This window comes from Parasteatoda tepidariorum, chromosome 1 (assembly GCF_982258835.1).
Source record: "Parasteatoda tepidariorum strain Cologne lab strain chromosome 1, Ptep-v5.0, whole genome shotgun sequence".
NCBI lineage: Eukaryota > Metazoa > Arthropoda > Arachnida > Araneae > Theridiidae > Parasteatoda > Parasteatoda tepidariorum.
The window spans coordinates 76,941,172-76,959,037 of NC_141755.1; the positions used below are offsets into that span (position 1 = coordinate 76,941,172).

The following is a 17,866-nucleotide window of genomic DNA, read 5'->3' on the forward strand; positions in this document are numbered from 1 at the left end:
TCTAAAAAACAGGATGAGATTTCAAAAAGTTTAGTGAGATTTCTAAAAATTAAAAAAACACGAATAGACTTGGAAAAAAATTATTTCTTTAATTATAATACATTTTTCACATCTTCTAATTCAATATTTTTGCTGCATCATCATATGGAAAATGTTCTATATCTACTTTTTCATCGGCTATTATATTTATTTGGCTGAAAAATATCCGTACTTATTTCGTTTTGACCGTTTCTACGGACATTTGTTTCATTTTTATTTGTCCGTTACAGAGTAGAAGATGCCACCTTAACAAGGTATTTGTCCATCTTACATTCATGCACAAAACATTTATACGTCTTACATGAAGAAACCTTACCAACGGTGAACACGTGGTAGCAGAGAAATGTGTTCTGAAAGGGGTTCCGTGGTTCGGGGGGGTGCTCTACTGTTTTCACCGGTTCTGAACAATACTGATAAATAGGGAAGCTAGATAACAAGGACCGATGTTCAAAATAATGAAAGATCAAGGAAGAAAAAGTGAAACGGATTTTATTCAAAATGGCAAAAGACGAAATTTTTTCCAAAATTCGTGCATTTTGAAATTGATTAATAGAGTGCACGAACTTCTCGCGTTAATAATTTTTGATTGCGAGAAAAGAAAAAAATAGGCGAGATTCTCGCGCTGTAGTGAAAACACCGTAATGCGTTTGGAACCATTGCATTCGGCAAGTGTTGTTTATGGCTATCCCCATGGCAGAATCACAGCGAAACGGCAACATTGTCGCAGAAAGATTTTTCTTTTTAAAAGTAAAAAAATTTAGTTTTCTTTCCAACAGAAATTTACACGTAAAATTTGAACCGTGCATTAAGATAATCACTTTTTGGCAAGCTTAATTCATGACAAGTAAATTCAAGTAATGTTTCGATTGTATTTTCGGTTGTTATTGATATTGATTTTCATGTGGTTTTTAAATATCCTGATATATTTCAAACAATATGGAAAATTCAAATAGTGCATTTGAGTATTTACATTTTAAGGCAATGATTCTATTAATTTTTTGGCTATGTTATTGCTATTGATTTCACCATAGTTTTTAAATCTGATATTTTTTATTCGACAACCTAATCTCGGAAGGAAGCACACATCTGAGTAACACCTTTTTGAGGAGTCCGATTCGCTTGATTTCGTCATCGATCTTCTTTTCGGCAATTACTACTATGGATTTCATGATTTTTAATTCTTTTCTCATTGTGATAATTATTTACAAAATGCAAAGAAGGAAATAATTAGTGTGTCCCCCCCCCCTCAACAAAATGCGAGAATAACACCCATAGTATTAGAATAAAAATTATTACATGCTTAATTAAAAATAATTTTATATATATTTTTTTGTAAACACAGCGCTTTTGTTATTTTAAATTATTAATGTACATGTTTGTTATTATTAAAAGTATCTTGCAGAAAGATGTTAGTGCTAGAGAGTTTTGTCGCAGATAGCTCGGAAAAAAAATTTCCACAGGGATGGCTATAGGTTCAGAAAAATTTTGTCGTTAAAGGTAATTGCTTACAAATTTGTATATAATTATAAAGGGAAAAAAAGTAAAATTAACTTCGAAAAAATGAAAAGATAGAAGAAAAAAAATTTGAAAAATCTAACTACAAACATCAAATTAATCTAACATGCACTGTATAAAAATAAAAAAATTTATAGTGGCAAAATTTATTTTCTAACAACAGCAAAAGCTAACTTTCAGCTAACTTTTTTTTTTTTTTAAATAGGAAAATTTTTAATTTCGGGTTTTTCGATTTCATGTTTCTACCATTGAGTTGTAATAAATTACTCTGTATTTTTCATTCTGTATTTGTTTTATTTATATTAAATACTTCGATTTATTTCTTTTTATTTTCATTACCTGCAAATGGAAAAAGTTAAAAACTTACAACCTACACATGCATGCTAGCCTTCTAAGTGTAAGTCAAACATATTATATACTTTCAAATAGCTTCTAAATAGTACAACATAAATTTTTTTGAGCTATTATTTTCCACTTCACAAGCCATTTGTCATTCAGCTCTAGATGTTTGATTTTCTTAATTTTAGTATTGTTTTTTGAAAATAATATCTTACAAAAAATTACTAATGCTAAAATATTTGAAAACTTTCATTATATTCAGAAATATTTTTTTAAAAATTTAATTTTATTGAAATCAAATTAAAAACAAATGAATTATTAATCAAATTCATTTTGATAGCTGATTGATTAACTTGTTTTTCTGTTTTTTTTTTCTTTTTATAGTTCAAAATTTTAAATGAATATTGTTTCAATAAAAAAAACTGCAAAATCTTATAAATGTTGTAACAATTAATACTGCAAAAATGCTTATCCAAGAAATCAATTTTTTAAAAAAAATGGAATTTGAAGGAAATAAAAATGGACAAGTAAATCCACTTTTAATTTTAAATAAAAGAAAATTTTAATTATTCTCTCTCAATTACTTTTAACTGAATTCCAAAAAAGCTTTGAAGTGAAATATTTTTTACAATTTTCTTATAAATTATGAGCTTGCAGATAACTTGTAACTTATCTAGTTATTTGGTTGTCATGAAATTAACAACAATATCTTTTGTTGCAGCTTTTAAATTAATATTTTAATTCCAGTCATTACAGTTATTATTTTATATCAAATATTAGTTTTATTTACTTTTTTTTACCCAATTTTGTAGCTATTAATTAATTTACGTTGTCCTGAGATAATTGTAACTGAAATTTACAGATATAAGTAACATAATTCAAAATGGACAAAGTGAAATTTCTAAGCATATTCTAAGCATCTATGGAATTTTTAAATAACAAATAATTTGCAATTTCTAAAAAATTTTTAATCAAACATTATCTCTTCATTATCAATCTACATTACAAATAAAGTTACTATTTTTCTTTACTTATTGAGAACAATCAACTCCCTAATAATGAATGTTATCTAAAATAAATATATGACCATTTATGCTTTACTGATTAATATACATTACATTGCAGCTTTAATGTTATTTTCCTACAAATATGACTTTTGTTATATTTTTAAGGAAGAGTCTACTCCTTCTCTGTTGGATTTTTGCTTCAAATTTCCAACCCAAAAAAAGGCATTTCTTTACCACTGATAATTAATATATGTTGTAGCCTAAATTTGAAATCTTTCTTTCAGTTCTTTGCTTGACCTATTAGTGGTGAAATATGTGATGTCCCATCCACGGATCTCCAGATTTCCCTGTAATGCACCCAAGTTTTATTTTAAAAAAATACACTGAGATAGCATATTTAACTCTATTGCTTTAAGGTGTTTAAAATAAATATCTGCATAAAATAATTATTAGAATTGGATAAAAAATATTTTGAAAAATAATTTTCCAATGTTACCGTTAAAACAGCTTTACAATCACTGTCCTCATACTCAAGCTCTGAATACATCATAACTATTTCGACATGCAACTAACTATAACACTAATAAAAACGAAATTAGAGAAAGTACAAAATTATTTCGATTTCAATTCAAAGCAGGAAATCTTACTGTGAAAATTATAAAGAAAGTGGGACCAGTTGTGCCATCTCTTAGCAATGCTCAAAAATACAAAAATAATCATGGGGTTTAAAGAGACGAGTTAGGAGCAACAAATTAAATTTCAATCCCTGTGGCAGAATTTGTTTGGGCTTTCTGCGACATACCTCTCTAGCACTAATATCTATCTGCAAGAAACTTTGAATATGTAATATTTTTTTTTTATTCTAATCATCTCGGGCAATATTGTCACATTTTGTAAAAGGAAAACACACTAATTATTTCAATTTTTGCATTTTGTAAATCATCAAATAAAAAAAGGCAGTGTTTTCACTACAGCGCGAGAACGCGAGAATCTCGCATATTTTTTTCTTTTCTCGCATTAAAAAATGATTACCGCGAGAAATTCGCTCATTCTATAAACCAATTTCAAAATTCGCGAATTTCTCGCATTTTGAAAAAAATTTCTCATTGCGCCATTTAGAATAAAATCCGTTTCACTTTTCTTCCTGGATCTTTCATTATTTTCAACATCTGCCCCATTATCTAGCTTCCCTGTTTACCAGTATTGTTAAAATCTTTAAGAACTACAGAACACCATCCCTCCGAACCTCTTTCAGAACGCATTTCTCTGCAACCACGTGTTTACTGTAGGCAGGGGTCTGTCCAGACATTTTGTGAAAGGTCCGTTTTTCGTGAAATTGTGAAAAAATTACTCACATTCTTTCAAACAGGGTCCGCTTTTATGAATTTGTGCAAATAGGGTCCGTTATTGCAAAAAAAAACTTTTTCAAGGAGTTCTTAAATTGTAAAGATATACAAGATTATGCTCAACACTGTAAAATTATAATTAAAAAAATTAAATTTTAAAAAACAAACAACAATTGCTGCTTCTAAATTAGAGATGCAACATATTTGATATTTAGCCTATACTGCTGAACGCAGAATATTAATTTCGGACGAATAATGGAAGAATCGACTGCCGAAGACAAAACTTAATTCGTTTACATCCATCTTTCTTGTTTTCTGCCCTGGAAAGTGTTTATTCGATTAAGGTATCCGTCTACGTTCGGCACAGAATTTTTAAAAAAAATTAAAAACTCTAATTTTAAACGTTGTGTTTGGTGTATTGTAGATAAAAAACAGTGAAATCAATAACAATCAATCATTATTTATTTAAACTTTTGAAAAATGGTAATATTTTAGCAAAAATTTTGGATTTTAATACGAAAACGGCTAATGCTCTACACAAAAAAGTTATTAACATATCCCTTTTATTTTTTTATTACAAGTACTTGATACCTTTAAGAGTGTTATGAACTAAAAACTAAGAATTATTTAAATAATTACACATAAAATAGTTTTATACATTGAAATTACATAAAAATGTTTAAAAAAATTACTATCTACCAGCACTTAAAGTGGACATAAAATGAAAAATAAAATAGCTGGAACAAAGTTTGTAGTCCATTACACTCTATACATTATAGCGAACAATTGTACCTAATATTTTAGAGATATCTCTTTTACATTTTGAATTATCACAAAAGTCGTAGGGTAAAATGAGCTAAAAACTACTTTCTCAGAAACAACAGTTAAAGTTTTCAAGCAACTGAAATAAATGTAAAAAAAGCAGAAAAGTTCTAAAAAGTCTCTAGGATTATAGCTAAAACCTTCTTTTTACCTTTTTAGCATAATTTCTTTCCTTTTTCCTTCTTATTTTTTCTGTTTAGTTTTGTTGTGGTTGTTTATGAATTTTGTTAAAAATCGACAAATTCAAAATATTTTTTGAAAAAACGACTAATGGTCTAGAGAAAAAAGTAATTGATATATCTCTTTCATATTTTTAATACAATTAGCTGAGACCCTTTGGAATGTTCTGAACTACAAACTAAACATATATTTCAGTATTTACGTATGTTATGAAATTATATAGTGAAAACATAAATTTTAAAAAAAATACACGTCCTCTACATATATACTATACATATGAGGGCAGAAATCACAAAATATGTTTTGGATTAGAGTTGCTCGTCAATTATATTTCATACATTATAATAAACAATATTGCAAAATATTATAAAAGAAATTATTTTACATTTCAACTGATGACAAGAATCGTAACGTAAAATAAAAGAAAAAAAGATTTTTCAATCAGTCGAAGGCCAAATACCATTAGTGTATTGATAATATTGTTCTTGTTTATCTTTTTAGTTGAAGAGAATCCCACAGAGAAATCACAGCTTTTGCAATTAATTGTAAAATTTGAGCATAATCCCATCATTGAGTCTTCTTTGAAGTCCAATTTTGGAGCGAAACACTGAGGGCAACAAAGCATTGTTATCACATTTATCAAAATCTCGATGTCCAAAATTCTATTACCTGTCAACTGCGATGTATTTTTCGACTTTTTTTCTTCAAAATATTTCATGTTTTCTTCCAATTTGGAAGAACTTGCAGTAGAAATATTGAGCAAATCCGAATTTTCAACTGACACGTTTGTTTTTACTTCGTCTTTACAGAAATGATTTCCATGAAACTTTCGTTTTTTTTTCCCGAATAATTCCTAGCTTTTCCCATATTTAATAAATAAAAAAGATTAAATAATATAGGTACTAATAAAGTATTGTATTTTTACTAAAGAAAAGTAGTTATAAAGCGTAATAGAATAAAGAAGACAGTAAACAAACAACATCGAACTAAAGAATCCAAACAACAAACTAAAGGCTGTATTGCCATATGTATTTTGCAGAAATATAATAAAAAAAACTGATGTATGGGGCTGTGTAAGTAGTACAAATTTAAAAGTTGAAAATTGACAATATTTCTATAAAAAAAAGCTAAAAGAAACAACGTAGAACGTGAAAAATAGTTAGTTTCGGTTTCCAAATCCCACTTCCGGTTTGTTACTATGATCGACTGCTTTTATTCAAATCACAATAACTCCGGATCTAAGCAACATAGAAACAAAAGTGAAACTGTTCTGGATTCAGAAAAGTTCACTCTAAATTAAAATAAAATAATCTCACAATCGGAATTTTCATCGAAATTGGCCTTATTTACCTAGACGGCTACCTTAACAAAATAATAATGAAGATAAACAAATTTGTGAAGGGTCCGATTAAAAGAAAAATCATTTTGTGAAGGGTCCGTTTTTAAGTTAAAATATTTTGTGAAGGGTCCGTTTTTAAATTAAAATATTTTGTGAAGGGTCCGTTTTTATGAAAAGATATTTTGTGAAGGGTCCGTTAACGGACCCAAATTTCTTCTAAACAGACCCCTGGTAGGTAAGGTTTCTTCATGTAAGACGTTCAAATTTTTTGCGCATTAATGCAAGATGGACAAATACCTTGTAAAGGCAATATCTTCTACTCCGAAACGGACAAATGAAAATGAAACAAATGTGGATAGAAACGATCAAAACGAAATAAATACGCATTTGAGTTACCTAATGAGAATAGCTGATGAAAAAGTAGATATAGAACATTTTCCATATGATGATGCAGCAAAAATATTCAATACTTTAAAGATTAGAAGATATTAAAAATTTATTATAATTAAAGAAATGATTTTTTTCATGTCTCTTTGTGTTTTTGCTTTTTAATTTTTAGAAATCTCACTTAACTTTTTGAAATCTCATCCTGTTTTTGAGAAAGGGTGAGAAATTCTCACCCATTTTTTTTCTGCGATGAAAACACTGAAAGGATTAAAAATCGTAAAATCCGTGAAAGAAAAGAAAACCAAAATTAAAAAATCACGTTAAAATTAATCATTCAAGCTAAAATTAATCATTTCTTCCCCTCTGGAAGGAGAAGAAAATTCTGCAGAAAAGAAATTTTTTTGCTTCAATATTCTTTATTTTTCATTTTTCTCAAGCAAGAATCGAAAAATTACGGACATTTCTTTCTCCTTCGATGCACGAAAAAGGCATCTTTTAAATATAATTTTAAAGAAAAAAAAAATTCGAAAATTTTTGCAGAAAGAAAACCAAAACTTTTTACTTTCTAAAGAAAAATTCTTTCTGTGAGAACTCTAACGTTCTGTGACATTATTGCCGTGATTCCGCCACAGGGATTTCAATCATGCAATTTTTCTCTCTGTCACATGGAATGCGCCACCAACCATGCGGGCACAAAAACACCCAACATATTAGATGTGATGCTGACAGATAAAGGGTTAAAGAAAATCTATAAGAAATGTACTTTTCAACAGCTCATTTTCAAAGATTCATAACAAAGCAATAAATTTTTTTGGCTCTTTTTTGGTCTAAATATTTTGGAACAGAAATTTTCTAAATCAAATAATTTTATAGTACGGTTTTAATAATCTCAAAATGAAAACAGTGAGCATTTTTCTTCAGTAGATGACATATCAATTCACAATTTAAAAATTCTGTAATATGATTATCGTAATGGATTAAATAGAATTAATCATTTTTAAAAATCAGATGTAAAAGAAGAATCGATAATTGTCAGACTACTAAAGATTTCAACTCTACAAATTAGTTACTACTGCATTTGCTTAAAATAATACATAATCAAATGACCTTTGAATTAATTATAAAAATATTGATTATATAATGGTGGTCATTTGAGTTTCTTTTTCAAGGAATAATTAAATTCCCAAAAAGGTTCAAACAGTGAATCCTGTGGGTACAGATATACGTCTAAATCATCTATTTAATTAGTGGATGGTCCCTAAATTTGAACTACTGAATTGTAAAATTTCTTCCAGCAATATTACTTATAAAAATAAAAAGATCTATCAAAAATCCAAACTTTTCAATTCTTCAAATCTTTATTTTAAAAACTCACAATTGTATTCATAGAAAATATAATGTTCTGCTCTGAGCAGGCAAAAAAAATCAGGAAAGTAAGCAAAATATCAAAACAAATTATTTTTATCCGCAAAATCAGGACAACTACACACCCTACATTAAAACTTCACTAAAATAAATTTTTTGGATAGTGTTGTGTGCAGAAATAAATTTATAAATATTTTAGCAATATTTACATATAATTTAAAAGAATTTGTATTACAATACAATATACTACAAATTAAAATAAATAAAAAAATACCCAAATAAAATTGTGAAATAAACAGATTCAATTTAGTTCTGTATTTGTTTAATCATCTAAACATTTGACCCAGATATTTCATTTTTTCCTCTAAATCAACATTTTCCTCATAGAACTAAGTAACTCTTTCCAGTGTTAACAATGAAACAATTTGCCATTGTTTCTTAGTAAACTATTCTATTGATAAATGGAAAAGTGAAGCAGGAGATTAAAATAATATAAATAGAATTAGTAAAGGAAGAGGAAAATAACAAAACTCAAACAAGCACCAAATTATTAAAAATTTTACATTCTAATTTTAAAAATAAAAATTTAATTTTTTAAATACTTAATTTACTTTAGTTAATTTTCACAAAGAAAAATATAATAAATGAATTATGTCCAAACAGTAAAGCCAAAAGTTATAAAAGCTATACTTTACATCCATTAGTACAAGCTTAAAATAATTATATAACTAAGATGGCGAATGAAAACAAAAACAACAAAACACTAAATTACATTTTAAAATTTCCTAATGATTTTTTTTTTAATATTTTTTTTACCAGAAATAAAATTACAAAGACTGATTTGAATCAGGAATAACATTAAACATTTGATTAACTGATTGCAAAAAAAAAATTACATCTTTCAAAATTATATAACAAGTTAAATGATAATCCGAACATAATTCAAAGATAACAATCTTTTTATACGGAATAATAATTTAATAAATGATTTCATTAAATATATTATAAATTGAAACTATTTAATAAAAAAATTATTTTGAAATTTCGATTGAAACAAAGGTTATTTCAAATATTTTACACAGACTATCAATTTATTAAAAGTCAGAAAATAACCCAAAGGCGTTTTTATACCAAAATACGGAAAACCCTTCGATTGGCTACCGAATAACAACAATGGCCTTGCCAAAACAGCTGTTTCTGGTTTCCCTTGACTGAGCAGTTATTACTCAATTCCTTTGTTTAGAAACTGAATATATGAATAATATTACGAATGCATAAAGGAAATTTAACAAAAAACACTTAAAAATGTACAAAAAAGTTAGCTGATGCATCAATTTACACATTTCTCAAAAATAATTAAAAGAAATAAATTGAAAAAATAAAAGTAGGTTAAGCTCTTACTAGCTTTCATTGGGAAAATTAGGAGTTTTGGGCGACTCATATTGGTTTAAATGGCAGTACAAAACATCGAAGCAAAAGAAGCACATTTCAACACAAACAACCATTCCATTTCGATATATACTTGGTTGGCAAGTGTAAGGATGAACTACCGTGCCATTACAACAGGGATGGAAGTGATAATTTGTTTTCTCTTTCTTCCCCCCACAACATCCAGCAGCCATGATTACAAACAAATGCACAACTCCAAGGAACTGACGAGATTATACTATTCATCGAATAGAGCAATCCGCAACAATCAAAGATATACTTTTTAAATTCACCACTAGATGACACACCAAAACAAAATTTTTCATTACATTGGTCAATGATAACTTTTAGAACATTTATGAGCTAATAAAATTTCTATTTTATTTCAAGAAATTATACAATTTCATACTTTTAGGTTCATACTATTAAAAACTTTCTCTCTTTTTACAGATAAATATTTTAATCAAAAATTTTATTTTAACTGTTATCGTATCAGAGCTGAGTTTTCACAAAATTGACACTGAGTATGTATTAAAACGTTTAAACCATTTTAATTCGTAAATGCTTAAAGTTATGTATGTTTTTCAATAACTAATGAAATTTAAGAGTTTATAAAGTTCAGTGCTGATTTTTGAACTTTATTTCTTAAATTACCCAAACTGGAAAACCGAAACAAATAAAAAACATCAATAGATGAAAGAAGGTTATCGTGTTAGAGAGTCGTATTCAAGTTCTCATTTCTCATACCCTACTTTGATTGATCTTTGTAAAAGATGTGTCCTGTAGTGTTGCTAGCGTTGTTGTTTAGTTTTTTAATGCTGCTAATGGAATTAACAGCAGCTATCAATGTTACGTTTTATCCGAATCCTTTAAAAAAACTTATTGAGAGTGAAGAAAAACAAGTGTACTTCACTGTTTTTGAAAAATCTCTTAACAATCCATCAGAAGGGATTTATAAAGCTGTATCTACTAACCCAGATATTGCTATGATAAATAATACTGTCTTTGATTATAGCAGTTATAATGGATCTTTCTTTATCCAAGCAGTATTTCTGGGCAAAACTTCGGTACGAGTTGTTAAAGAAGTGAACGGGACAACTAAAGAAATCTCTCCACCTCTAGAGATCATTGTGATGCGAAAAGTTCGAGCTATATCAAAAGCTTTCACTATATCTGTAGCCACCCTAGTGTCTTTAAACTATATAAATATGGGTTGTGCTTTAGATCTTAGTGTGGTGCAGTCAGTTTTGCGAAAACCTATCGCACCTACTATTGGATTTATTTCGCAGTATGCTGTCATGCCTTTAGTAAGTATTAAATACATAACTTAAATTGTCATAGTTCATAATTTTTATACGTCAAAAATATTTGTCCCATATTTTTGTATTTAGGAATTATACATTTTGTATACAGTCAAACCCGATTATTATGAGCTCTGATTTTTCGAGATCACTAGTTTAACTTGTAAAGTTTTATTAATTTTGTTGTTTAAAAGACCTGTTATCTCCAATTTAACGAGCATTTTTCCTAAACTTCTTGAAACTTTTTTTGTATTGAAGCTACCATTAAATATATTTAACTGTTCTTAAAATTGCATTTGCTTTAAAAGGTTTAAATCCACCCATTAGTTCAATTGATTCAAAAATTGTATTTAGATAAACTATTGTTATTGTCTTGTCTATTTCAATACCTAATGTTTCCAAAAGTTCGGAGGATGTGTTTTTTGAATTCTAAGGACTGTATAGGGTGATGAGTAGTTTAAAAATATGCGACAGGACTCGCAAGATTGAAAATGTGTTCTTTCGTTAATTGGGTTTGGTGGCAGTGTCTGCTTATGGGGTAGTAATGTGGAGCTGTTGTTACAGTATTACAGTGGAAGTGATGTAACGAATAGTGATGGAGCCGAATACCGAATATAAGACCAAATTTTAGGCCGAATACTTACTTTTTAAAAATTTCTCCTTTGATTGTAATTAAAGTAATTTTAAATTAAAAATGAAATAAATATTAACAAAATTGCTTTTTTAATCTTTGTATATTTAAAAAATTTTTAACAACTTGATTTACTTTTTGTAATAATTTAAATATCTTGATGCCAATAACAAGGCAATATGGCTTTTATAAATCTAAATAATTAATAATAGCATATTTTAGTTATAGTTATGCTTGTAATTTATATGCTATTTTATTTAAGATAAGAACTCATTACTTACTATTGTTAAATGTATTCTTAACTTTCTTTTTTGTCAGAAAAATTATTAAAACTCAGAAAATTAAGAACTTTTTAAAAAGTTTCACTTTTGAAATTTTAATTTTGTAATTAAATAATTTTCAAATTTTAAATTAAATATGAAATAAATATTAACAAATTTGCTTTTTTAAACTTTCTATATTTTAAAAAAAAATTAACAACATGATGTATTTTTTTTAATATTTTAAATATCTTGATGCCAACAATAAGGCTTTCACAATTCTAAATAATTAATAATAGCAGCATAATTAATAATAGCATGTACTTCATTATTCGGCAGAATAACTTCAGTATTCGGCTAGGCCGAATATTTGGCAAAAGGGCCTAATGCCGAATAGTGGTCGAATATTCGTTACATCCCTAGTAATAACTACGAACATTGCATCATCCACCATCATGAAATACTTTAAGATAGTTGCATCATCCTTTTTGTCATTGAGAGGCGCCAGCCAGTCTCGATGGGGAACTCCTGAATTTATAATTAACTCTTAACTTTATACCATAGAACAATTTAATTTCTTATTCACATGCATTTTGGAGATGCTGCGTGAAGGCAGCTCTCACCAACCATGTCACTTCTAAATTTAAACATATTTCCTTTGCTTTGTATTAAATGTTATGTTTGAATGTTAAATTATTGTCGTTATTTCATGGTATCTAGTGGTCCTCTCTGGAGATGTCTTTAAATGGTAGTTCAACAGAGTAAGCAAATAAAAGAGCAATTTAAAGTTTTTCCTATGCCTTTGCCATGCCACAAATCAGACAAATGCAGTAACTGACAGAAAATGTTGCGGGGAAATTTCCGTATCGTGATATGTTGCGCCAACTAATATCGCCAAGTTGGCAAATAGATTTTTAAACTTGCAATTTAAAAACAAAAAACATGTAGATGTTTACATGGGGGTAGTTTCGAGTTATATCTCACCAGGGTTGGCAAGGTTTAGGACAGAATGGATTAATCCACGGTTTAAACCGTCCTGTCCAAAACCCTTTTACTCAAATTATGTCACAATTTTATCTGAACAATATTTAAGAGGTAAAATAAACATAGAACTAATAACATATTGATAATTAAATATACTACAGAATATTTGTTTTTAAAAGTATAATGTTTTGTTAATATTGTTTGACTTTTCAATTTAAGCATTAAACAAAGGAAGATTAATCAGTAATCAAGTTCAATTGATCCTCTCATTCAATAATACATAACTGAAGTTGTACCTTGCCATACAGATTAAGCTATTAGGGTCCAAGTGCTTGGTTAGTCATAAACAGGTTTATTTATCCGTAGTATTATTCAAGAATATTCTTATTTCATTCATGTTCAATTCCTTTAGCATAGGGGTGATACATCACCAGTGTCAGTAACTGAAACTGATGTTATGCCCTTCAAAACTGTTAATACATTTTTCAGTTATTTTGTATTTTCAATTTAAACTAATATATTTATATTTAAAAACAATTTTTTTAAAAAATAGATGTCTTTTTTATCATCCTGTGATGCAGAAATTATAAAATTTTTTAAAAAGAATATTGTAAAAAGTAAAAGGTTAATTTTTAAACAAATTTAGTATTTTTTATAAAAAAATTATTATTTTTTAATATTGCATTATTTATCCTTATGCAAAAATATTATTTATCAGTATTAAAAGCATATTTATATTTAAAGGATTAGGTATTCACTTTTGTTGTTCAATGAATTATGGAGGTTCAAAAATTATAAACCTTTTCCTAATATATTATAATATTTTCTTTTGATAAGTTAAAGTAAATTGTATAAAAAATATTAAATATTTATTGATACATGTAATTATTATGTGTACAATGATTACACCTATAGAATTTTTACCTTTTACCGAAGTTCAAGGTTTTGGACAGTTTTATCCAGTTTAGGACAGTTTTACCCAGTTTAGGACAGTTTTATCCAGTTTAAGACAGTAAAACCCAGGTGTCCTGTCCAAAACCAGTTAAGGACGTCCAAAACCCCAACCCTGTATCTCACGAGTTGGTCCCTTTCTGTGATTTTTTTTTTTTTAATTTTCTCGCAGGCCACTTCTCAGAAGTGGCAAAGACTTGGCGATTATTCTACCACAGATCACGATACAGAAATCTCCCCCTAAAAGTAGTGATAGTAGGTGGAAAACCTTTCAAAACCAGCCCCATCCGTACCTAGACATGGAGGTTATCTGAAAAATTGCACACTTTTCCTGAATCTGAATGGTGTTACCGATATTCTATTGTCTATTTAATACCATACATATTATACATCAAACTAACTTCAAACAATTACCAAGCTTCAATCACAAAAAAAAACTCCATTATATTAAAATGAGTGTAAACAAAAGTAAGCGTTATTTATCAATTTACTAGTTCAGCAGTTCCCAATTTTTTTCAATTACGGAACCCTAAATTATCAAGATTCGTTCAACGGAACCCAGATTTTAAAATGTATAAAGACAATTGTGAACATATTAACCTATAATTAATAGACTGTTTTATTTCAAAAATGTTTCATAAGAATGACATTTTTCATTGTTTTATCATTAATAATTTTAATTTAGGTTTTATTTTCGAAAGTTAAATTCAAAGTCCTGGAGCTGAATCCAGTATTGTTGTGAATTTGTTTTTGGCGTATAAATATAAGCTGAAAATAAATTAAATAAGCTGATTAAATTGATAAGGTTTTCACAGTGTTGCCACAGGTGACTAAAACGCAACTATTTTGAATCTCAGGTAACTATGGCAACATTTTTTGCCTGAAAAGGCTAATAAAGCAACTATTTTCAGGAAAAATAGACTATTGGGCGACTTTTCTGTGCTCCTTATGATGTTTTTTTAGCATAAATTGGGTTGATGACCCTGAACACAATGATTTTTTTTTTTTCTTAAAAAAGTTTGAAAATTTTGAATTGCAAATTTGAGTTACTATCACTTTTTAATGCGCTCAATTTGCACAGATTCCATTGTAAGTCTATTTTGTATCTCAATCTCCTTTTCAATGGTTATTGCTACGAAATTCTGCAGAATTTTAAAAAACCCAATTTTTAATACGATTGTAGGATGTGTGATTTTCGAATTTGAATAATCACTTTTCACTTTGCTAAATCAATTATTGATAAAAGGGAAAATTATTTAAAAAAAGTATGTTTTTTTATAAAGTATTTTTTGATGCAATTCTAATAATTAAAATATTTAATTTTCCTTAAATTTACTAATTTTTTTATGTACAAATTTATTGCTAGAACACTTACGCTTATAGAAGAATTATCATATTTGGAACCAACTTGACTAAATGAATCATGTTATATGACAACTAAGTCATTTAATAAATTTTACTAATATTATTGAAAAAATTTTGTTCTTATTTAGGCAACTATTTTCATGCTTTAGGCTACTAAAAGCAACTATTTTCATGCTTTAGGCTACTAAAAGCAACTATTTTATTCCTTTTTTTTCTGTGGCAACCCTGTTTTCGGTGAAATTAAATCTAAAAAGAACTACTATAAACATTGAAAACTGCTAGAAGGAAAACATATTTCGTTTGTAAACCTTTCATCATTGATATTGTAAACCCTTCATCTTGGAATCGCTATATTATCAGGATATGAAATTTCAGTTTCATAAATACTCATCATTATCAATGGCTCAATAGCCCAGAGTGGGCCATGGCCTTCTCAATTAGTTTTTACCAGGCTAACCTTTTTCCTGCTAGCGTTTTCTAGTTTTTCGTTTTTAAGACCAAATGGTCTTTTTCTACGCCATCTATCCATCTCAAATTCTACCCGCCTCTTTTTCGTGTGCCAACTGGTCTGGCATTGAAAACTCTTTGTGGTGTGGTCTTCACCCATTCTGATAACATGGCCTACCCATTTTATTCTTTGTTGTTTAATGAAGTTAGTGTCAGATTCATAATTCGAGTGATAAATCTCTAAATTTGTTCTTCTAAGCCGCATACCATTTTTTTGAATTCCTCCAAAAATACTTCTCAACACCTTTTCTCTCAAATTTATAAATACTAGCCAGACTAAAATTTTTACTTGAATTTTGTAAACTATTTTGCATTTATGAAACATAAGATTAAATTTGAAAAAGTCAACAGATACAGTATGAAATACTTTTTGAAAAACCATATAAGTATGAAGAAACTTTGATATCAAAGCATATTTATTGTAATAATAATATTAAATCAAAATAAAATTGTCTTAAGATTTCAATGTTTCCAACATAAATGGTTTTGTATGTGAAAAGTTAACTACTTAGCATTTTTTTATAGATATTTCTAAATAGAAAAAAAATGCTGTTGCTTGATCACTTCATCGAAACAGGATTATCTAAGTGAATATAGTTTAATTAAAAACTGAATATTTTAAAACATGAAAATTGCTCACCAGCTTTAAATAATTAAGCATCTATGGTGAGTGGAAATTTCACTCCTTGCTATTATAATTATTGATAGACTGCAAAGCATTAAAAAAGTCCAATATTCTTTTATTTTCATACCGCAAAAAGAGTTTTCAATGCCAGTCCAGTTGGCACACGAAAAAGAGGCAGGACAAATTTGAGATGGATAGATGGCCTAGAGAAAGACCTTTTGGTCTTCAAAACTAAAAATTGGAAAGCACTAGCAAAAAAAAAGGTTAGCCTGGAAAAAATCTTCTTGAGAAGGCCAAGGCCCACCCTGGGCTGTCGAGCCATTGATGCTGATGATGATTCATTTATTTTTACTGATACCTTTGAACTGAGTTCAAGACATAACCTGTTTTTTTTCCCTTGCACATCACCAATAAATTAATTCAAAAATGGGATTCACTGAGACATTTTTTTTCAAATACTGCTTTAATCAAGGAGTTGAAAAAAAATCAATATTTTGAAATTAATATTATTTTGAAATCAATCAATACTTTGAAAAAATATTAACCTAATGTGCTACTAATTCTCATCATAGTTTTAAAAAAAATTTCATTCTTTTAGGTTGCTTATGGCTTAGCTAGGTTGCTATTTGATGATGTCATCCTACGCTTAGGTTTGTTTACATTTGGGTGCAGTCCTGGAGGTGGAGCAAGTAACATGTGGACAGTTCTGTTAAATGGCAACCTTAATTTAAGCTTGACTATGACCTTCATCAGTAATCTTGCAGCACTGGGTATGTAACCTTTCACATTTCAAAATTTACCCTATTTCTCAAATATTTTTATGCACCTTTAATATTCATATGAAAATTATAATATAATATATTCAGTATCAACCATATGATGCTGATTTGGGAAACGCAGGAATACCTTTTTGACATTCTTTGTCTTGTAAAATTTACTTCACTAGTGCATAGGGACGATAAAAGAGAATGCCTATTATATGCACTGGCATATCATATGGTACTTAATCTGATATACTTAACAAGTAAAAACGTTCATTTGCTTCAAAATTATGAAGATAATAATAATAGTCTACATATTTCGAGTGCTCAAAAATAGTCACCTATTCTCAAGACTCACCAGGCGTGAATGAGGAAACAAAAGTTATTTGAAACAGATAACGTGAAGTTTGCAACAAAAAATTGAAAATAAAGGTGAAAAAAATCAAAAAATGTGACTGTTCAGTGTACTAGAAAAACCGCAGTGATCGAGAGATACAAACAAAGGCAAAATTTATTTCCATACATTATGGAGAAATTGTGAGAAACTCTTGTCCTTAACAAGGGAATTGGCATTCACATGAATGAAGTAAGATACCGTCATTTCAGTAAATCCTACAGTCCATAGGTTAAAATCACAACCTAACTTTGTACAAGTGACAACAGAGTTGTCTACCATTTTTGACATTCCTACAAAGAGATAACCCTTATTAATAA

At 28.3% G+C, this 17,866-nt stretch overlaps 2 protein-coding genes across 2 annotated transcripts in view; one reads left to right on the top strand and one right to left on the bottom strand.

Annotated features, from left to right (window-relative positions):
- LOC107456613 (nuclear protein AMMECR1) overlaps nt 1-10,004 on the bottom strand; it is a 34,783-nt gene extending 24,779 nt beyond the window's left edge. Inside the window, exon 1 of the mRNA XM_016074519.4 lies at nt 9,741-10,004. Within this exon, the coding sequence (XP_015930005.1) occupies nt 9,741-9,961 (221 nt within the window). The 5' untranslated portion in view covers nt 9,962-10,004. The remainder of the gene's footprint in view (nt 1-9,740) is intronic.
- Nucleotides 10,005-10,261: 257 nt separating this feature from the next.
- The window catches only part of LOC107456611 (hepatic sodium/bile acid cotransporter), a 37,077-nt gene continuing 29,472 nt past the window's right edge, over nt 10,262-17,866 (top strand). Inside the window, exons 1-2 of the mRNA XM_087167088.1 lie at nt 10,262-11,074; nt 16,990-17,161. Coding sequence (XP_087023214.1) covers nt 10,541-11,074; nt 16,990-17,161 — 706 coding nt within the window. The 5' untranslated portion in view covers nt 10,262-10,540. The remainder of the gene's footprint in view (nt 11,075-16,989; nt 17,162-17,866) is intronic.